At 42.6% G+C, this 23,867-nt stretch overlaps 1 protein-coding gene and 1 long non-coding RNA gene across 2 annotated transcripts in view; one reads left to right on the plus strand and one right to left on the minus strand.

Annotated features, from left to right (window-relative positions):
• The window catches only part of doc2b (double C2-like domains, beta), a 95,941-nt gene extending 76,708 nt beyond the window's left edge, over nucleotides 1-19,233 (plus strand). The window contains exons 5-9 of the mRNA XM_034607094.1: nucleotides 644-770; nucleotides 11,284-11,441; nucleotides 15,781-15,862; nucleotides 17,586-17,682; nucleotides 18,392-19,233. Coding sequence (XP_034462985.1) covers nucleotides 644-770; nucleotides 11,284-11,441; nucleotides 15,781-15,862; nucleotides 17,586-17,682; nucleotides 18,392-18,525 — 598 coding nt within the window. The 3' untranslated portion in view covers nucleotides 18,526-19,233. The remainder of the gene's footprint in view (nucleotides 1-643; nucleotides 771-11,283; nucleotides 11,442-15,780; nucleotides 15,863-17,585; nucleotides 17,683-18,391) is intronic.
• Nucleotides 13,558-20,515, minus strand: LOC117774570. Its single transcript, XR_004616105.1, has 3 exons — nucleotides 20,159-20,515; nucleotides 19,944-19,948; nucleotides 13,558-13,568 (listed from the first exon to the last, which is right to left on the minus strand). It is a non-coding gene; the product is annotated as an uncharacterized LOC117774570 (long non-coding RNA).
• Nucleotides 20,516-23,867: the final 3,352 nt, after the last annotated feature.

The raw sequence follows: 23,867 nt of genomic DNA on the forward strand, positions 1-23,867 counted from the left end.
CGCCGCCGATAATTGACTTTCATTATAAATGTAATGAAATGTGGGAGATGAATATAGATCTCCTGTCTGGAAAGTAAAACCTAACACCAGTGCACTGCATGTCCATTTGTTCTCAGTGGTTCGGAGTTTAAATGAATATGTGTTTTTTTTTTATTGATTGAAAAATAAACTGATGAATATAGTGCGATGTTTACAAAGGACGCCGTCATGCACGGAGTAATTAGGTAAATAAGCTGAGCACAGCATGAGACTGTTTGTTCGGGTAGAAGTTTCTCATTTCAGCATCTTTAGGTCTCTTACACGGCTGATTGCTTCATAAAGCTTAATTATTCAATCAGTTTTTGATTGAACGACTCTGACAAAATTATTATAAACTCCCTCTGTGCAGAAGTACTGGGGGGTTTTCTTCCTCGGTGTGGAGAATGTGCTGATAAGTGAGTCGCTGCGATGGAGGATGATGAGCTCCAGGTGGAAAATGACAGTATTTTTCAGTTGTAAAGCCTCCTCTCAGCGACAGAGACCTTAACCCCAGCCACGCTTCATTTATTCGTCCTCCTCCTCTCACTCTGTTCTCCTCCTCCTCCTCCTCTCACTCTGTTCTCCTCCTCCTCCTCTCACTCTGTTCTTCTCCTCCTCCTCTCAGGATTTCGGTGTGTGATGAGGACAAATTCCGCCACAACGAGTTCATCGGGGAAACGAGAATCCCTCTCAAGAAGCTGAAGCCCAACCAAATCAAAAATTTCAACAACTGCCTGGAGAAGCAGTTACCTGTAAGTCCACTGGGCCGCACACACACACTGAAGGGTTTTAGGTTTTCAAACTGCATAATCAAACTGTGGTTTTACAAATGTATATAATTATATAATCCCTGAAACATTTATTATATTAAATCAATTTTATCTTAACGACATATTCCTCTCTGTACTGGAAAGCACTTTACTATACATGGCACATATCAGTATAGTATACTATATACTATACTGTATTATACTACACAATACTACACAATATACCATATTATACTATCCAACACTATAGTATACAATATATATATGGCACTACACTATACATTATATTATGTTAAAAATATATTATATTATATTGTCTTATTATATTATATAGCACAATCATTACACTATTTTAATATATACCCAATAAAATGTTAATTGAGTTTTATTTAATTGATTTATTTTCATAATACCATATGAATTTAAAATGATAGAGTTGTTTTTCTCAATGACCTTCCTGTGTACCTGTTATTATCAGATAAACAAAATAAATCATACTTCTAATCTTTCCACCTTCATGTAAATGAAATTATCCATAATATGATCAGCATTACAGATATTTATTGTCATTGTACTGACATTTTCTAACAAAGCAAATTAACCCAACTGCTTGTTTGACTTGTCTTTTGTTTTAAAATCGTATAAATATCAAATATTAAATATGTTTACGACCACATTTCTCCATTTTTCCAACCTATAACTCTTAATTTATTCTTCAGCGTCACAGCTTCATGTCAGAACCGTCATTGAAGAGATGAAATGGAGGAAATATGCTGCACCGTCGGTATAATTAACAATAAAATTCCATTACATCATTTTGACAGTAGCAACATGAAACCTTGTGCTGCTCAACAGAAGATAAACAGGTTCTGTACACATGATGCTGAAGACGCCGTCCGTCACAACCGGGCACGGTGTCTGTTTAACTGAACGAGGTAACGACAGTATCCAGCGGCGCGCTGGGTTTTGAACCCTCGCCTCTGAAGCAGGAGTGGATTATGCGTTTTGAGAGCATGGGAGTGAAGAGTCATCGAACTGTAATTGAATATCAACGTGCCTACACACTCTGTGCTTTGAAAAGAATCACACGGTGCAATCCTGGACCATCCAGTTTCCTGGAGTACGCAGCCGCTGCCTCCAGTTTTCTGGAGAGACACATTCCCGGTGCTCTGCTCGTATGCTTTGTTCTCCACGTGGGAGTGTGAAATATCAGAAAACACAAAATATGCTCGAGCAGAACTGGTATGAAACTGTGCCTTCGCCAGTCCACGCCTTGGTCTCGTCAGGGCTTATTTAATTTAAGTGCACGCTTTGAAAACGACCATATTTGAAATGTGTGTGCTGCTTGTGGTTTGTCAGACAGTGATTGGAGAGTGAATCAGTCACAGTCTCAGCCCTGATTCTTTTCTTTGGATGAAATCATAACCAGACCATAAAGCAGTTTGTACTTTTCACCGTTTCACATTTGATATATAATTCACAAGCAGTGTTGAAGTGTTTTCACACGGAGAAAACCTCAGACAGGAGATTACAAGATGTGTGTGGCTGAACTTTCACCGTGAAGAGCTGGTTTATCTTATCGACCCGACACGAGGTTGAGCACATTGGGTCATATCTCTATCTGGGTTAGTTACAGGGAGTTGTGTAGTTGTTGTGTAAACCAGCTGCTGGTTTAACACTTTATTCAGACCTAGTGAATAGGACGGCTGAGGATCGGGATGTAGTTCGGGCTCGGTTCGATCCCCGGCCCCCCCCCCCCCCCTGTGGCTCGTCTTACATCCTCGTAAAAAGCATTGCGTGTGTACATCATTTGATTTGTTAAGCAAAGTACTGTCTGTGGTCGTAAGGTTGGAAAACTGCTGTAGAATAAACTGATATTTGTGTTAATATGAACATTTCTGTAGAATATTCAACACATTTTGCCGAGTTAAATTAGCCCACCAATAGTGACCCAGCGGTGAAGTTGAAAACAACCCAGACTGCGTATTGCAATAAATTCAAGGTAGAACCTGCTCGAATCAGAAATACACTTATGCATATACTTGTAACGTTTTGTTACAGTTACAGTTATGAATAAGAATGTATGCATGTGTGTATTTAAAAATAACAAAGTATGTACAAATATGTGCATTATGTGCATAATACTACATTTTATACACTATAATACAGTGTATATATAGCAGCTATACAGCAGGAGTGACATTAACACCTGCTCTTCAATTCTGATATTGCTCTTTATTTGGGTATAAAGAACAAAAGGAGGTTTCAGACTGTTGCAACATGCAGCGACGTCTGAGTCTAAACCAATAACAGGTTTTTCAGGGACTTTTTCTCTTTTGCTCTGTTTCATTGAAGCTTGGTTTTGCAACTCTGGACCGACCGTCACATGTCTGGTGACGGAGGGTAAACATCACAGTTTGGCTGTTTTCACACAGAAGCGCTTGGAGGCGAAGTGAAGCTTCGACTGTTGCTGGTCACGTAGCTGAAGGCGGGAGGCGTTCTGCTCCGCTCGCTCCTGAAGCAGCGGATAAGGAGTTCTTACCCCAACACAGGATGTTGCTTTGCTGTGCTTGGGGGGGTAAAAGAGCAGAGACCATTTAATCCTGTTGTCCAGCAGCGAGCAGCTCCTGCCTCGTTGATGGTTCTGGACAGTCAGTCTTTGGACCGGACGTGTCGCACGCAGGCTGGAATATATTCAAATAAATGCTAAAAGTCTGAATTTCCACCACATTTTTGGCCTTTTTAATCAGTAAATCCTCCATCCATCTATTATCTGTAGAGCGTATCCTTTGAGGGGAGCTGGAGCAGATCCCATTGGGCGAGAGGTACAACAGATCAGCAGCGTATCGCAGGACCAGCTTACAAAGACAAACTACCATTCATTCTCACATTCACACCTACAGACACTTTATTATATACCCCATACTAATACTGGGAAGTGCTTCCTCAATTCTTCATGTTGGAGACTTTCCTCCGAGATTCTGCTTGTTTGCTGACGTCATTTCAAATCTACAAATCGGCAAATCTCCCGCTCGGGTGACGAGGAAACTCTATGATGGTTGATGAGGCCGATGAATATCAGAGGAGGTGTTTGTATGTTCTAGTTTTCCTGAGGTTCCTGGACAGCTGTATCCTTTCTAACATGGTGACCACCCACCCATGTCTATCTAACGGCTGCGTCTGCCAGCGCAGACTCTGGATCAGCCTCCAGCGTTGGCACCAGAGGACGACGACAGGGTCTGAGCAGTGCGAGAGCCCGGAGCCTCATCTGGCAACGAATCCTGGATCAGTGTCTCTGTGCGATGCATTTCTCTGCTCCCGCGGCTCGCCTGGACAATGAAAGGCTTCACAGTCAGAGATGATTACAAATTTGTCACCCACCCTGCTGCCATTTTGGAAAATGGCATTTTTAATTCTTGCTCTGGACGGCATTTTTGGCTCATTACGGTGGACGCGAGGCAATTGTTTAGAGGACGCTGCTTTCTCCCGTGTGGAGGCCGAGCTCCAGCAGCGGTGTTGCTCATGGGCAGATGGTGGGGATATGTTCTCGTAACGCGGAGTTTTCACAAAATATTGAGCACATCACAGTTCAAGTTTAGGGAATTAAAGATGTTAATCTTGTTCGGGCCGTGGGTCGACGGACACAAACATTAATGAGCAATGAAACTTGTGAAATACAGAAACTTACGGCTCCAAGAAGATGTTATCCAACGATAATTATAAGTGAGCTTTTCATCATCATCTTTTCTTCCACCATTAAATGAGTCCATTCACGGTAAAGGGATGAGGAAAAATGGGAAACTAATGAGAGTTGAAATTCTTCCCAGTCCAATTATTATAAATCCGTTTGCCCACCAATCTCTGAGCCATTCAGCTATTGTTTGACGATGAATTAGCCGCTGGGGGCAAGAGCCAATATTTCTGGGGCTTCGGCTGTGCACAGCAAGTATCGGGTCAAACGTTTCTCCACTCAAAAAACAAACAGAGATACTTGTTCGTGGTGTTTTAGGTCCAGACGACATTATGACCATTCTCTATCATAATGGCTATCTGCATATGAATGCAACCTAAATTTAAAAGCTATTAGCCACTTGGTAGCAGCAGAAAAAACAGTTTACACATCCAGCAGTTACACAGCAGCATCAGCATTCATCTGGAGAATCCTCAGTTTTTGGTCTGTGCCAACAAAGAGGGGGGGGGGGAATTGTACCTGTGTTGTTTGCTCCATGTGATGCATGTGTGTATTGTGGGGCTGTAATAATCATCGCGGCACCCAGGGGCCTAAAACGGAGACTTTTATTCTTGTTTTATTTGAAAATAAAAATCCGCGGCCAGCTTCTCTTATCTGATTTTGCCTCCTCATTATCGGAGCTGCGTTTTTTTCCCGTCCTCTCTGTGTGGGACATGTTTGTCGGAAGCTGCAGCCGCTTCTCTTGTATCAGCAGAACAGTCGGAGCCCCACTGTTCGTTTAGAGGTGATCCCGGCGACCCGACCAGGACGTTGGCAGGTAGATTCGTTGCTGTCTCAGCTTCCGACAACACAGATTTACAGCCTCGCGTCCTGAACTGCCCACGCATTGTTTTAATAAGTTTAAGTCATGTTGTGGCACAGGACCTTTGCTCCATGTCATGGTTTTCTACTGTGTTTTGTCGGCTTTTAGTGGTGAGGTTGACCATGGAATGAATCGACAGTTGCAGCACTTAATGAAAGTCTTCTACTCAGACCTGAACGTTCAATAATAGCTGGAGTGTGAGTGTTAGCAACCACCGGTAGTCGAGTCGGAATCAGGAAGCAAACGCAGAAGTCCATGCCATCGTTCCCAAATGTCTCCATTTCTGCCCATTCAGACATTTCAAACTAAAAGGGAGCAAGCAGCTTTTTCCAAACTTCAACTTTTAGGCGTTTGAAAACTCCAGAGCTGTGTGGACACCAGATGTAAACCATAAAAACAGTGATGCTTTAACTCTGACATTTGACTGACCGATGGTGCAACTCCGTCACTCAGTCACTGTCGGACTGGCCTCATTGCTGCAGTCGAGCCAAACATGTGATTTGATTCCTGGCTCAGCCGCCTGAACCAGTCAAAGCCAAACTCCCCTTTTTCCGGGGATATTACCAGACCTTGTTCCTGGTAATAACTCAGATTCCCTGGTAACCCCCCCCCCAAGCCGGGGGCTGAGTAATACCTGGAACCAATTCAATACCCTTGGAATATTATTGTGTTGTGTTGCTTTGTTGCCACGCTGTGGAGTTCAGAAAACAATGGAGCGGGCAGAGGGAGTGATGTATATCTCATTCAATTACTTAGCACTGCTGCTGCATTTATCCAGAGCGATGTTCAGACAGTCACATCAGAGGTGTCCGGTTGTACTGTGCATTAAATCCAATTAATGGACATCCTCTGGCCAATCTTAATCGAGTTGTCCCCCAGGCAAGGGTGCAATTAGCTGGAGAATGTAAAGTAAACAGTGCTGCGCAGTCCGGTGTTTGCTTATGTGAGTTGATTTTATGTTTGAGCAAATTGATGGAAAAAGGAAAACGAGACCAATAGAAGGAGGGAACGAGGACAGACCTTATATAGTCTGTGAAGAGCCGACGCCACGCTGCTGCAGAAATGTGTTTATATCTGAGATTTATGATGTGATCGTTGGAAACTTCTGTCTTCTGTTGGTATCATTTATGTGCCAACGTACACAGTGAGTGAAGGAAGGCTAGCTGGGTTCAACTTTGTGAGTGCGAAATAGAAGTAAAGACAGTGAGTGCTCTACAGACGTCGGCACTTGTCAGGTACGCCGGTAACCACCCAGGCAGCCTGAGGTTTCTTACTTCCTCCCTCGCTCACTTTCTGTCTTGATGCTCTTGTATTCCTGTCAGCCTCCTGCTTTGTCACAGACTTCCCAGAGTGCATGTTGTTAAAGGCCCGACAGCGAGACACAGACAACAGAGAGGTTTGTCCTGAACACGGATAAACAGCAGAAGAAGAGACAGGGCCTAAATCGATCCGGACAGTAAAACCGAGGCGGCGCCTGAAACACGTTGTTGGCACGTCACACGAAAATTGATGACGAGTCCACAGGTCCAGCGAGACTTCCTGCAAAAGTCATCTGTGATTCATGCGGAGAGCGTCGGTTTCTCTGGTGATATGTGATTAGCATCCTGCTGAGGGCTCGGCTGCACAGCCTGTGGAACACTGGAGGAGACAGAAGTCTGTGTCCGCAGGGGCTTCTTTCTGCCTGTTTTCCTTCCTCATTTCATTATTCTCATATTGTTTCTGAATGTCGAGGATGTTTTGGGATGTCGGTGATTAGTGCCGAAGACAACAGCTTGCAGCCTGTGATTATTTCAAACAGCAGCTTGCCGCACATCAAATCATATAAAGTAGCTCTCCAGCCATGTACATGGGTGTATAATTAAGTTGTGTTAATGAACTACAGATAGAAGGACTTTTTTTTGGTGCATAATTACAATTGCAACGAGAAAAAGTGTTTTTGGTTTTATTTTACCATCTGGTTGAAGGTTGTACAAGTTGCTGCACAACATTTTACAAAATTTCTGCAATAACTTGAAGAATACTCACATATTATCACTTTATAGAGATTATTATGCCAACTTTGTTATGCCAAACTGCATATTTGGTGAATATAAAACCCGATATTTACATATTCTCTCTCGTTTTGCTCCGTCTTGGGTCTCTACCAACTCTATGGTACTGACTATAGACTGTATATAAAGATGACAAGGCAGCTCCCCAAAACTGAAGCTAACGCCACGTTCCGTTCTACCTCGGAGCGACTCGACCCGCGACTTCAAAATCCCAAACAGCCGCTCCGTGTATCAATTGTAGGGAAAGTTTTTACTGTTTATTAGCACTTCTGTCATTAAATGTGTAGTTCTGTCCAATTTCTGTCTGTGGACGTGTTACTACAGTGTTAGTATGCGCGAAATGCAGCATAATGCGTTATTATGAACTGGTTATGCTAACAATGGCTAGCTGGCTAACGTAAACATTGTTCCTGTGCAACTGGAAATCATCGGGTTTGACGTCATTCCGAAGGCAATGAATGCGACATAAATCCTCCTGGTAGCCCTCTGGTGGCTGCCTGAAGTTTAGGTCATAAACCGGGCCTCCTCCATGTTAGTGGAAGAGACATGGACCAAAACTAAAAACTAAAATTCTTTCTCAAATATGGTTTCTGTCACTTTAGGTAGTTCTGTGTGTTCTGATAAGTTTGGTTTTAATGTGCTATTCGATGACATGATGGCAGCGTTTGTATCCAGGATATTTTTGTACATGTTTTTGTACAATAGGACGAATTGTAGATATGTCGTCCGTCTTTATAAACAGTCAATGGTTTCTAAAAACTGTGGGTTTTGTGTCGAGTAGCTGATCAGATATGTGGAGGTTCTGGACAGTTCAGTGGTGGTGACATGTTTCCTTCCCTCCACTGGGAGACTGGGGATTATCGCTTAACCCTACAAAAGAAATCAAGGATTCTTAAGTAGTATTTCTTGCCATGTATTATAATTTTGTAAATGGACATGTGAAAAAAAAAAAAAAAGCTCATTTGACTTTCTTCTCTCTGAGGTTTAACTTTATAAAATGTGAAGTAGTTTGCACTTTGTCATAAATGAGAGAGAGAAAAGTCTAATGAATATCGTTTTGAAACGGCACAAACCAAATTGAAAGAACTCACTGTGCTAATACCCACTTTCCCTCCGGTCCGAGCACTTTCATGTAGCCCTCGATAAGCTGGAAGTTGTTAAGCCTCTGTGCATTTGCTCTGCTGATGGTCTTGCACTGTATATGTGGTTGCCAGTAAATGCTGAGGTGTGGGAAAGGCCGTTGCACATTAACCAAATCAGCAGCTGTGGGAGTGTTGCTGGTAAATTGCATTTCTAAGTCACCGGGCATAGAAAAAAAAAAGCTCAAATAGCTCTCAAGGGGCTGAGCTGATTTTCTGTGGAAAGTCGAACGTTGAAGAGAGTGTTTTTCTCCGAGGAGAACTTTGAGACAAAAGCACAACGATAATGAGAGTGTGAGGAGAAGCACTGATGACTGATTGATTATCGGGTGTCGCTGATGTGGATGGACACCGGTGTTTATCCTCTTGGCTACTTAAGGGACATGGGTGGTGCACACGGGTATTTAATTTATTGTGCCAAGGTTAATTAGTTAAATCTATCTTTCCCTTGCATTTCTTTGTTTTTCCCTCTTCGCTCGCCTTGAGCTGTGGACGTCTGCTACAGATAATACACAGCAGGAAACCTGGCTGGATGGATGGAGAAGCTGCAGTCGATGAGCAACCGTTTAATTCCCTCAACTATTCAATCGCCTGATCAATTCGTCTTTCTAGGCGACAATTTCGAACCAACACGCGGTTTCATTAAAACTAGGATCAAGATAAAAGTGCCTGAACCCGGGACTCGAGATCCAAACTCTGATCTCTGTCATTTACTCTGTTTCCCCCCCGACGTCCACGTCCTCCACCTCCGTGTGCAACTCTGTCCCCGAGCAAACACATTCTGCAGAATCCTAATTGCAACCATATTACATTTTCTATTAACATAATGAAGATAGGAGTTAATTTGTGTATGAAATGTTCCCGAGCAACATATTCATTTTCTGCAAATCCATCCAGTCTCTCAGTGCCACGTCCATTTGAAGTGATTACGGCATCATTCAACGGTTTTATGGTTGTTTTTATAGACTCTCACCGCACTTTGAAAAATAAGGGAAATATTGTGTGTGTGTGTGTGTGTGGGGGGGGGGGGGGGGGTTAATACAGAAAACCTAATGGACAATAATCAAGCCTGCGATTAATGTTCCTGCTGCTGCAGTTTATTTTAAAACATAATTTCTTGGAGGCAAGAGGAAAGTTGACCCGTGACTCTGGTGAGAAACATTTATAAAACTTTAACCAAACCTCACACATAACTGGATATAACTGGATATAAATGAATATAAATGAAATTAGAAAAGTCCATTGATTGGATTTTTTGTTGAGATTCATTTCCATCACACTGCCCTCAAGTATAAACACATGACGTGAACGTGGCTCTGATGGTGAAAGGTCGTAATTCAGACTAGTTTCTTTGTCCCTGGGCCCTGAAATCCCCGAGTCCATCCCTGGTTCCAGATGTGTGAGCCTCTGGAGTGAAAGCTTTGCTCTGTTTGTGTGCAGCTGAAGGAGAAGGATGCATGAAACGAACAGACTGTCAGTGTGAGTCCATGAATAGTTCTGCAACTGTGTAGAAAGAAAAGAAATCAATTTTCTCTGCCTGGTTACCAGCTGCGACAGCGTTTCTCGTATTGTTTTCATTCTGACTCAGTCTGAGTGTGTGAGTGGGACCTCGTTTCACTACACTCATGGGGTCCGACCATCGAAAACCACTGCACATGTGGGGACTGACGGCTGAGACCACCAGTGTGTGTGTGTGTGTGTGTGTGTGTGTGTGTGTGGTAATGACTACTGAGCACTGAGAACTAATAGTGTTTGTAATAATAAAGTAATAATTACTTCTAGGTACTCATAGAATAGTATTCTGTAAAAATGTTGTAATGATTACAGAGTACTCTGTAATAATATAGTAGCAAATAGCTACTGTGTACTAATGACTGCTGAGTACTTCAGTAATAATGTTGTCATGGAAACTTGTAGGAATGAATACCGTGTACCGTCACAAGTATTTATGATTGAATGATTACTGAGTACTTGTATAATAATGTAGTAATGAGTTTTCATAAAATATGAGTACTGTGTACTTATGAAATAATGTGGTATTGAATACTGAGTCCCCTTTAATGGTGTAGTAATAAATATGATTACTCTGGACTAATGTAGTAATAACTACTGAGTGATCATGTAATAATGTAGTAAAGATTACTGAGTGCTGGTATAATAACGTAGTAATGACTACAGAGTGATCATGTAATAACGTAGTAATGACTACAGAGTACTTAGTGTTGAATTTGAATTTGAATCATCCAATCAGTGCAGAATGTTTGGATTCATCAGTCGGGACCTGAACGTCTGATCCTCAGTCAGTGAAGTCACGCACACACACAGACACACACACACACACACACACACTTGTCACACAGGTCATGTGTCACTTCAGATGTTTATCTTGTCTCTAAAGAACGTGGCAAATTAATTGGATGAGGCTATTAACTCACCATCTACAGCGGAGATGACATCAATCAGCCAATCAGTGTTGGGCTGATTTTCAGGACACACAGTAACGTCTCAGACTTTTAATGACACCGACCTACTCTCACAAATACTTGACAGGACGAGAGATACTGGGATTTAAAAAAGAAATGAATTAAAACTTCATGGTTGACACTGAGAGAACGTTTCCAGGTGACGATTCCCTTGTCAACAAGGATTAATAGCATTTCTGGAATTAGAGCTTTGTTTTATCTGATCAGACGATGATGAGAAACGTCGCGGTGATGGTTATTATCCCTGAACCTTGTTTCTTTCTCTGCAGGTCAACAAGACAGAAGACAAATCCCTGGAGGAGCGAGGACGCATCATGATTTCTCTCAAGTACAACACCGTGAAGTCCTGCCTGGTGGTGGGCATCATACGCTGCGCTCACCTCGCCGCCATGGACGCCAACGGCTTCTCCGACCCCTACGTCAAAACGTCAGTATTACAAACACAAACTTTAAACTAACAACAATGGAAAGTATTATAGGGGCGATGCTAACACTTTTTAAAAACATAATTTATACGACACGGTGACAAACGATTGGTTTATCTAAGCTGGAGATCGTGTCTCTGATCTTATTGGTTGCAAAAGATAAAACAAAGCAACATGACGTCATTGTCTGATTTCACAGTGAAGTCAGGATGACATAATTTCTCCTATATCATCAATTGATTATTATTTTTTGATCTATGCATCATACACAGTTTTTTTGTTGTTGTTGTCTGTAGTTTTATATTTGGACGTATTCTTTATATTCACAGCTTCTTGGTAAAACAAACGTTGTGCTGCATTTAATACGATTAGGAAATATACAGACTCTGACTGTCTGAGTGTCCCTGAACATTTTAAAACCTGAAACTCCTCGGCCTTCGCTCATTTTTCTGTCAGGAATATGTAAAAGGAAAAAAAGAAATGACACACACACACATTCGTGTCCTTCACACGACGTTCGTTTGAAGCTTGACTCGGAGCGTGCATCAGGAGCCAGTCAGCCGAAAGGAAGAGTTTCTTTTTCTGGTGAATGCGCTGAGTCAAGTTCATCTTCAAATTCTCTTTCATACTGTGGAATTTATTTCTACATTATCCTCATATTCTGAGACATCCTCCTCTTGCTCTTCACCGTGTGTCTCACTCTCCTTCACCGTGAGGCCCCTCGCAGCCTCTTGCTCATATCTCTGCTGCAGGATCGGAGCTGAAGTGACACACACACTCGTATCGTCACCTGTATTTGCTTTACAGTTTTAATTATCATAAGATAAAGGTAAAAGTCCATTTAAAATACCACTTAAGAATAATAAACATCCATGAAAACATTGTTTCATTTCATATTTTATTGGATAAACATGATTCATGCCAACAAACCCTTTTAATTACAGCAGAATTTATTCAATATTCATTCATTATTTTTAATTCGCTGTCGTACATTCGAGTCACGGCCCGAGCCTCCCCCGTGCACGCAGCTGTGCACACGTGCATTTGTTGCAAGGCTGATGGAGAAGAAACTGGTAACCTCGGAAACCAAAGAACCATGTTGAGTGACGAGTTCTTTGGTATCTGACGGTAAACGTTTGCACTTTCACTCATGGATTCAGAAGGGTGGAACAGGAGCTAGTTATCCATGTCGGTGCTTCATGTTCATCAAATCCCATTGAATTGTTGGACTAACTCGCTGAACCTCTTTTGTTTACCTGCTCCCGATGTTAAATCAACGAGTTGATGACTTTAATTTCACGGCCCAACGTCTTTTCACTCAAAACTCACACGTAAACACTTATTTTACACTTAAAACAAATTGCATGATCGTCTTTAAATGTAGAAACTTAACGACAGGTCGGGCTGTTCCTGCTGCTCTCTCTCCTCTCGTCTCTCCGCCGTGAGCGCAATGCATGATGGTCTATATTGCTCGGTTACTGACCATCGGTTGTTGCACTACTCTTCACGATGCATTGTGGGAAACAATGGCGAACTCACTATATCGTGATTAGTGAGTGATTTCGAACACAGACTTTGACACTTGTGGATTTACAACGTACATGTGTTGACTTCACCTGAAGGAACCTGTCCATCGGCCCCTGTTGCTCCTCCCCCCCAACGCCGGATGCTCATCATATAAACGTTATTTTTAGTGGATGTACGACGCACACCCAGCAGTAGAGGTGCCGAGATGGATTAGCAGGCAGCGCTGTCGTTCTCGCACTAAGCAGAACCGTCTGGCTGTGATTATCAGCAGCAAGACACACAGCACGAGAGGCCGTCCACGGGGCTGCAATATGAAGGAGAGTCCTATTTATCACACCTGAACATTTCCCCAGTCTTTCATCTGGCTGAGCAATGAAAGTGCAATTAATTTCCGACTCCGCTGTGCACACCTCGAGAACAAAAGCGCGACTCGTTTTTTCGGAGAGGAGCGGCACCGGTTAAAAAAAAAATTCAGACGGTTCGAGGTTGAGAAAATCTCCCTGAAGCTTGAAGGACACGCTGGCAGATAAGAGATTTACCGACTGGCTTCGTGTGAGAGGGAATAAAGGGAACGTATGTGTAAGATTGACTTGATTGGCTATCTGATGCATCGGGTCACAGCTGTCACCTGAACAGAGAGAAGTGCTTCTGCTCTGTTGTGTTGTCTGTAAACTGAAGGTAGGAGGCAGGTGTGCATTAGCGGAGCAGGAAGTGGAGTTCACCGCGAGCAGCGACAGTGTAAATGCCCTCGTTAATGGCTCCTCTTGTCAATTACAAGCGATTTTCATCACACGTAGACGTCAGGGTATTTTTAAAGAAAAGAATAATAATAGCAGGGCTGAAAAGAGGAGTAACATTTTCAGAACCATTATATTGAACGGGAGCATTGTTTGCATCGTGACTTTCACTCTCAGCTTTGTTTCGCCCGAGGGTCACTTGTCCCATTACACGACAACAATTAGGTTCCCTGCAATATCCTCATCAACAACGATCCCAGCCCCCTCTGCCCCCTGGGTAAGTTTGTGAGCAATAACCCACTTAGCCGCCTCCCTGAACGCCTGCACGTTACCCTGGGAAATTGAAGCCTGTGTGGGTCCGGTGAGCACGAAAGCAGGAAAAGACGGATGTGAGGAGCCGCTGCGATTGAAACGTACGACACCAGAATGAGCATTATTGGTTCAAATTGTTTGAGACGCCAAACAAGATCCAGACCTCGGGGGTTGAGACATAAGTGCAAACCGCCTCCTGCGTCGTTAATGAAGGCAGAAGCTGAAACAAAGGTCCACACGAACCCATTCTCATTAACACGTATGTACAGTGTGTCGGCTCCCAGAGCAGCAGCAGCACTGACTCACTCCTGACTGCAGTCGATCATAACCAGCAGCAATAAACCCTCAGGATGGATTCATCTCTGTTGCATATTTAACATCGTGCACTCAGGTGTCAGTTTATTAGGTACACGCAGCCAAAGATAATGCAGTTTAATACAACAACCCACGATGCTCAGGTTTGGTTATACCTCCAACGTAGAGGTTTTGTTTTTGCCCCTATACATTTGTTTGATTGTTTATCAGCAGAACTACTGACTGCATTTCCACAAAACTTTGAGGAAGGATGGGACACAGGCCAAGAAAGAACTCATTCAATTTTGGATCTGGACAAAACAGCAGATCCAAATAATTTTTCTTTACTTACTTTCTTACTTACGTTTTGCAACATTTCCAGTGATTTCTCAGAGATTCCTTCATGGATCATGACGAACACATTTCAGGCACTGATATTTATAAGTACAGTACTATAAGTATTTATAAATACAGCTATTTTGAGAGGTTTTGGATTAATTTACCATCATTCTGGAGGCTGAACAGTGAATTTATATTGTAGTGTGTTAATTAATCATCCAAAATCTCTCAGTATAACGTGAAACCATTAATTACAGGACTGTTGTATTAGAGTGCATTAGCTTTGATGTACCTAATAAACTGGCAACAGAGTGTAAACGGAGAAATGTTCATTTAAAAACTTGGAACTGTTGGATTGTATTGCATCTCACATCGTGCGAGACGATTATAAACAACTTTTATTGAAACACAACAGCCTCAAAATGACAATAAATGAGTCTAAACTCTCTCAAACAGTTTAAATACAAACTGAACATCATTAGATTTGGGTTTATTGGAGGACTGTTGCTCAAACTGCTTTAGTTTTGACATCTGGGTGTAGTTTGATTTAAAATGCCTCACAAATATCTCGGATGAAAGCAGGAGCACAAGAACAGAAACACACGAAGTAGCTCTATAAAGATAATAAAACTCAATCAGACCAAACCCATAAAACCTCATAATAACCAGATTTAACATGAAGCTTTTATGTGAACGTCTTGCTGGAGACCTGCTGCTGTGATGCATCACAAACATTTATTTAACTCTAATCTTATTGAAAATACAACAACAAATTAAATTATCCAGCTAAACTAAATATGTATCATTAATCCTGCAGGAGGAAAAGTGAGCTCAGAGGTGAAGACACAGCTGCATCTGGGTTTTAGCTGCAGGAACAGAAAGCACAGGTGGATCTAGAACATGTGAACATGTGAGCATGTGAACACGCGTGTGCGGTGACATGCAGCAGTGTGGTTGAATGTAGGGCAGCACCACAGCACCCTCTGGAGGACAGAACAAAATAGCAGCTGCTTTCACATGAAGGTTTCAGATAATTTCCCACATCAGCGTCTCCACGGAGATGAAACGTGATAACAGTGTTCAGCTCGGGAACGAGTCTGTGATGAGTGCTCCTCCCTCTCTGCTCCTCCAGGTACCTGAAGCCAGACGAGAACAAAAAGTCAAAGCACAAGACGCTTGTGAAAAAGAAGACGCTCAATCCTGAGTTCAACGAGGTACAAACCTTATTATTCATGTGTTTATTTCTCCTTTTTGCTCGTGTCGAGTGTTCGTCTGACGTGTTAGTGTGCCGGCTCGACCTCCGTGACCCTGAACCTTCAGGAGCACGTCTGGTTTCTTAATCCATCATTAGAAGACGTGTGAAGCTGCTGCTGCTGCTCCTCCTCCTCCTCCTCCTCCTCCTCCTCCTCCTCCTCTCGCCTGTGAATCTTTGATGCATCTCACTAAAGATTAACGCTGTAACATTTTGATGCAACATCCTTGAAAACAAGTGAGAAACTGACAGAATGAAGATAGAGATGAGATTGAAGAGCCACTGATCGATGATCTGTTCATCACGTCGTCAAAGACCCTGAGGACAAACTGTGTTTTCTTAATAAACACACACACACACAGACACACACAGACACACACACACACACTTATGTGTTAAACTGTTTTTGTTCATAAATGGATGCATGAATATAAAGATAGATAGATAGATACATGGATGGATAGATAGATAGATAGATGGAGAGACAGATAGATAGATAGATGGAGAGATAGATGGATGGATGTTAGGAATGTTTAATATACGAGGGTCAAACTTTACATTTAAAGATTTTAAGGAGCTTTAAAGCTGCACTAATCAATATTTTTACATCGTCGAGGGGTAAAATTACAGCGTGTGATTCTTGCTCATGGAGACAAACCCACATAATTGCTAGATGCTAAAACGCTGGAATTACCAGCCACTCCATCGCTTCCCCTCAACTGTTCAGAGTCTTCTAGCGTCTTTTAGCCGCCAGAGCAGCTGAGTCCTCGCAGCTGAACGCCTCCTCTCTCACCACAACCATTGATTGTAAACACTGTTGAAATCAGAAATGCGTTTGTTTCCCTGAGGACCGAGCCACCCCAGTTTTTGCAGAGCGATGCCAAATGTGCTTCTGGAGGCTGAGCAGGCCTCTCGCTTCTTTCTGCCACACGGCAGCTTGGCTCGGGGGGGGCCCACCTGTATATGAACGGACAGCTGCGGCCAAACACACGCAGGCCAGCGGCTTGACATTTCCTCTGACATTTTTTGCGCCCGTATTCCTCCGTCACCTCTTGGCCTTTCTGTCGGAGCTGAGCGGGAGGGGGGGGGTCGTCATCCTCCCGGGAAAAGGCATTGATTTCACAGAGGTGGAGCAGAAAACCCTTGATTGAACCCGAACGTCATGACGCAGAATAAAAACCCTCGTTTATCGGACAGTGGACTCCATCGATTGCACCGTCATTCTGTTCACATTTTATTACCTCGGTGGGTGGTTCACTGAACGACTTGATGTGAATGTGGACTAATAGGACGAGCTAAGTGTTTGACGATGAGGGAAACGACTCCCTGAGAGTGAGAGCAGGCAGCGACTGGCACCAGCGTCAGCCTGCGCGTTATTTTAGGCAGCGACAAAACATTAAAACTCAACGAGGCGCTCGGAGTAATGTGAATACATTTCGGCAGGAAATAAAACATGGTAATTGCGTTCGGGTTCATAATTTTAATCACGCAAACCCAGCAGCTTGCAGAAGAAGAGTTTTCGTTGTGAAGGAGGTGAAGCAGAATCGACTCTTATTCAACATGTTCAACAACATGTTCAACCTGCGAAGACTTTGTTCTCCGCGGCGATGTGAAGACACGAGATGTGTATTTGTTATTGGACGTGGGAGGAGGAAGAACTGCAGCTCTTGTTCTCTTCTCTGCAGGAGTTCTGTTATGACATCAAATATGCAGACCTCACCAAAAAGACCCTGGAGGTGACGGTGTGGGACTACGACATCGGGAAGTCCAACGATTTCATAGGTAAGAAAGAATATCTAAATGTGTTTGACGTGTATTGTATAAACATGGCAGCCTGAGAACCAGCTGTAATAATCTCCTCTTGTCAGATGGAACATACATTAGTGATCCTGAGGGACATTCAGGATTTATTTTAGGGATTTAGGGAACATGTGGCACTGATGAAGTATTTAACAGTTTGTAAGTGATACAAGTTCAGTTAAAACAATGAGAATCAAAGTTTTGTGAAAAAAGAAGAAGCTTCTCAGCATTAACGTTAATTCTTCATCTTATAAACTTGTTATTTAACTTAATAGGAACCAGGTAATAAAGTTGTGGCTCCTCCTCCAACATGGCTTCATCTGTAGGTTTATAACACAAGTTACTATTCCTTCATTAATTGTTCACTAACATGCATTTCTTCCTTCTTGATGACACATTACTTGTTTTGTGAAAATTCGTTGTTGAGGTTATTTCCTGATAATGGAAACAGTGGCGGTGTTGATTTATCTTGAAAATGTAAAATCACAGAACTTTTCTTTCTTTTCACTTTTCAAACTTATTGGCCTTGAGCTTTATTTTAATTTGGAAACAGCAGATGATAAAGTGCTCAGATATAATCAATGATCTTCAGTTTCTTCCCTGTATTCAGCTGTTTTGTGCAGTTATGAAAACATCATCATATTTCTATGATTTCTATTTAATGCACTGGACTCTGTCCTCTGTCCCTCAGGTGGTGTGTCTCTGGGTATCAATGCAAACGGAGAGAGGCTCAAACACTGGTTCGACTGCCTCAAAAACAAGGACAAGAAAATTGAGCGCTGGCACACGCTGACCAATGAATTACCTGGTTCTTTAAATGACTGAAGACCCTCATCATCCTGTCGTCCAAGCTGTGGTTCCTCCTCCGCTCCGCCTCGGCTGCACCAGGTCGGACTCCGGCCTCCATTTTCCTCACTCTTCTTCTCTGGATTCGGAGTCGGCCACAGCGACACGTCTGTGGGAACATGAATACTTCCTCTCAACAGGGCTCAAATTAAACATATCCAAAATGCTCTTACATGTACAATAGGATTTAGCCGGCTGTTCTTTAATTTGATTTCAGATTCTAAGCTTCATAATCCTGATTTATCGTATGATCAGTGATATTAAATATTCAATTAGATCTTCAACAATTCCTGGAACAGCACAAGAAACGCCTTCACACTGTCACGTGAATTAAAGCAGAGCTGCAGGAGACAGGAGGTAAAAGAGTCGAGAGTCTTAACAAAGCACGTAGCGAAATGTCATCCTGTGGAATTATGCAGAAAAGTTTAGAGGAATAGATTTTATCTTCTCAAGTCGACCTCCCACATTCAGTCTGCTTGACACTAATATTTAGTGTTGTGTAGGAGCAGATGAATTATACATCAATAACCCACATATTTGAAGATGTTGCACTTTAATGATACGATTGTAAAAGTGTTCGGCTGGTGCACGTCCTGCTGTCCCTCAGCCCGCACGTAGGCGGCTCCCACGCAGATTGAGAAGTTTGGTTTTATGCATCCGGAGCGTTTCAGTCTCAGATCCTCCTCGAAACACGTCATTTTTGCAGATATGAATGTTATCTTCAAGTGAAAAAGACGTCCAGCAGCTGCCAGATTATGATTTATTGTCCAGTGAGAACAGAACATACTAGAACGGCACGTTAATGAAAGTGGAAAAGAAACTAAATGGATCTGTCTCTTTTTTTGAGGGGAGAAATTAACAAAAATGACTATCACAAAATGTGATCAAACAGTCCTGGATCCACTCCATCATTTGAAGGATTCTATCTTTGCTGCTCTGCTGCATCCTTCCACCAAATTTCGTGTTATATCCGATATATAGTTTTTGCGTAATCCTGCTAACTAACTAACTAACTGACAAATCGAAACATAACGTCCTCGAAGGAGATAGTTATAGCGTTAGGTTCTGTCGCCCAAATCAAACGTAAACATGGCGATGTTTCTGCAACGTTTTCCAAAGGCCACTGGTAAATACTGCTGCGCTGCTGACAGGGGTATCAGAATGTAATTTACCTACAGATGCTTTACTGTGTGTGCACCGTTCAGACGTGACATTAAAACGCGTTACAGGGGTTCAACAGTTCATCTGTTAACTCTGAACCATCTGTGGCCAAAATGATCTTATAGTTTCAAAGACACAAATCAACCATGAGATAAAAACAGGATGTTTTAATATTCCAGTTTGGGACAAGCTGCCATAACCCAACACAACAACAACAAAAACAACAACAACACAACACAACCTCAACATGCAAAGCTTTATGGGTAAGAGGAGATGAATGGTTGGTTGTTTAAATAAGTTTGACCAACTTACTAAACCAATGCAAAAAACAACTTTACCTGAACTCCTGCCCGAGGCTTCTTGCAGCAAATATTCATGACATCACAAACAGCCCAATCTCGGAGCCCAGCGGCTAACGTCCGATTGACGATTTAACCTCTTGGGTGTAGACACAAACTCTGTCTTCTGTACCAGGTGCATTGTTTACAGTCCAACTAGCAACGTGAAACACAAGAATGGAGTTTCAGATCCAGACGACATTGGCTCCTCTCTATTTACAGCTATCTGCACATAGCCAAGTGTGTTTCTCTCCTCTGTTTACCTGCGGGCAACCAAACCCTGCTCAAACCTAATCGGACAAACCAGAAGCTTCAGGCCCAAACAATCTTGTCCCTCACCTACGATTAATTCTGCATATTCACATCCAGAATCTATTATAGAGATCACAAGAGATCGTCTCTCTGTAGACGAGTCAATATATCAAACAGATCAATAGGCGCCACCCACTTTAATACTGACTGATCTGATCAGTGTTTATCTCATTCATTCGTCGTTTCCAGATCACAAAACGCCGGTTCCTTATTTGCAGTGCAAATGCAATGAACAGCTAAGTCTGATATATGCATTTTGAAAAAAGCGAGTCAAACTGGGGGATGTATAACGGCGACGAGGCCGCGGCGTTGTATTCAATCAGCCCCCTGCCTCCTGTGTGTGTGTGTGTGTGGTCAGGAGTGATTCTTACAGACGTCTTCAGAGTGAACGCTTCAAAGAACAGCTGAAACTCAAGGGCGAGTCGAGAGCCGGCACACAGGGTGTTAGCAGAGTGCCACTCAGTCAGACTGGAACCGACTGACAATTGAAGGAGCGCAATGAGAGCATAATGGTGTAATAGCGGCCGTTTATTCAGGAAGTGAGGAAGGTTATGGGTTTGAAAGTGGATTTCATATGCAGCTGATAATTGTGAACGGGGGCACAGCGTGCACAGCGACCGCGCAGCGAAGGCGCCACGTGATTGGGCAGCTCCAACGATGTACGTGCATCTTATTGTTTACACTACAGGACACGAGTTTCCCACAAAGACTCGCAGGCAGGATTTTAAAGCTGGATGAAAAAAGACGATCCTGCCCGAATGTCAAAAAAGGGCAAAAGTTTAAAAAGCGGAAAAACGTTTACGTCAAATATGCGAAGAAAAAAAAAAATACTATCAATAAAAGCATGTATTGTTTACAACAGCCTACTCTCGCTGAAGTTAAAGTCTGCTGCGGAAAGGGCGAACACGCTAACGTCACGTCAGTCGTGCGATGCAAAGCTTTGCCACAAGGGGCCGAGGCGAGAAGGGAGGAATTTTTAATATACTAGCCGTGAACGTATATTGTTACAATGTTGCTGCACACGTTTTTTTTTGGTTTTTGATTTTTGATTTTATCGTAAGCAGCTCCACGGTAAATGTATGAAACAGAATGTACATGTTTAACCCTTTCTATTCCACAGTGAACCCTCTGAGAATGTGCACCTCAGTGCTCCGTGTTGTTCATGTTCCTCATCAGTCAAATCACAACTGGACACATCTGGAAACACAGACGGTTCAACTCCGAGCCCGGAAGCAAACTACAGGCTTTGTCACTCAAGAACTCCAGATAACTAAAGTTTTACTTCGATTGCTCCAAGCCTGTTTAATTATGTATGGGTTTTTTTCTTCATTTAATATTTTATGTTAAAGTTTTAATGCCCTGAGTCCCTGTGCAATCCTGAAACAGAACTGAAAACTCTTCTCCTAAGTCGCCCTCGAGGACCAGTAGGCTGGGATGCATGCCATGTATTTGTGATTTTATGAGTTTGATTCTGCAGTATAACCTTTTCTGCATGTCCCCTGCACCTCCCACGTTTCTTGTAAATTCCCACAGTGGCGTGCACTGACTGGTAACGCAGAAACACACACACACACACACACACACACAAATCATGTAGGTTTCCTGCAAATTCAGCTAACCGCTTATTTGGCTTTACATCACGTCACAGTAAATCTGCTCTCAGACATGCACATTTTCCTGAAAACTTCTGGAGGGGCTGTATGTGAGAACAAAACATGTCTGAGTCGGTTAGTCCAGATCATTTTCTGGAAGTTTTCCTTCCCGCTCCTGAGTAAAATATCCAGAAAATGTCTGACAGCGAGCGATTGGGCCTGTTGATGATGTTCTCACGAGCAAATCTATACCTACCGTGTCCACCAGGCCGCTGGGTTTGCTCCGGTTCTTGTGATGTCATCATCCACTCATGTGCGCTAGGTTACGCCACCGGCCCCAAAGCCGACGTTCGCTTGTAGCCCAAAACTTGTGACCGCGCCAACTGTACACGTCGACTGCACAAGCTCCAGATACAAACGTGGAATGGGATGAAATGCCAGACTAATGCAGACCCTCATTTTAATGTGAAATGCTCCGTGGCCATGTACATGTGACCAGAGCGAGTACGCAACTTCTAGCAGAAAATATGGTCGACCCTTTACGTGAAACGGAGGAGACGCAGATAAAGATGTCGAGAATCGAGATCTTTTGGTGATAAGGGTCGACACCGGTGCTGTGAAAAGAAAAAACACGACTTCTGCAGCGTAATTAATATTTAACCTCCCACTCGTCACCCCATGTTCCATGTTCATGTCTGAAAACAGCCTCAGTGATTTCATGAGGTCTAATCACAGCCGAGCGGATACTTACAATCAGCCCCTTTGAACTATTACACTCATTTTTAAAGAAAATGTGATTTTGATATGTGACACCACACCTTCTGTTTCCCAGCATCACGTCAGGCCTCACATCTCCGTTTCCTCAAAGTGTTAAACAGCCTCTTCAGCCACATCGACTACCCCCCCCTCCCCCTCCCCCTCTCTCTCTCTCTGTGGAATATGTAATGATTACAACCGACATGTGGTTTTGATTTTGTAATATGTCTGCCTTTGTATGCAAGCTCAACATTATGAAAACAAAAGGAGAAAAAAAAAAAACATATCTGCATGCATATGTTCTTGGTTTTGTCACGAGATGACTTTGCCTAATGTTTGATACTGTTTTCTGTATAAAAAAAAAAAAAAACACACACACACGACTGTGGATGCTCTAAGATTATGCTATAAGTCAGTCTTTTCTTCTGGACAACATTTTTGTACCTTTGAACACTATCGCATTGCCTGTTTGGCTGCTGTATTGATTATCTGGAAGCGTGACTTGATGTAAACGAAAAAAATCTCTCCTCTGTTGTTTTGTTTCCTTTCTAACACTCAGGCACTTGTTTGCATTATTCCGGTTCGTTGAATGTATGACTATAAATTATTGTCCCAAATTATATTTTAGTCCTATGCCAAATGGACAAGTTATCGTGCCGCTCCTTGTTTCTGTTTCCTGCATTTTTGCACCACACGCTTTTCAAACTGACTACAGACGTCATTGATAGAAACTGTTTGGATATAAGTTTGTTGCAAGGATTTTAAACTTCAGAAAGCATCCAACTGGACAAAAACATAATCAAAACAAATCTATCTACACAAATTTGACCTGTGCAGGGTCGTTGCACAGAACCCACTTTAATTCTTTGGTTGTTTTTGGTCAGAAACGACCTGACGAGGCCATGTGTCGCCAGGTTTCTGCAAAAAGCTTTGTTATTCTATAAGTTTGGTTTAAAACTAGAACATCTGTCATATCATGTTTCTTGAGAAGGGTTGTTTTTCGGTTGGACGCAGGGTCCCACAGGTCCCTTTTACCTGGGCCCCCCAAAAGTCCTGCACACTATGTCGGAGAAAGAAAACACAAGCATATGCACGAATTTGACAGCACACATACGATATAATGTGATGTAATACAAATGAAACTCGAGATACCTCAACAGTC

The sequence above is a fragment of the Hippoglossus hippoglossus genome, chromosome 14 (assembly GCF_009819705.1).
Source record: "Hippoglossus hippoglossus isolate fHipHip1 chromosome 14, fHipHip1.pri, whole genome shotgun sequence".
Classification (NCBI taxonomy): Eukaryota; Metazoa; Chordata; class Actinopteri; order Pleuronectiformes; family Pleuronectidae; genus Hippoglossus; species Hippoglossus hippoglossus.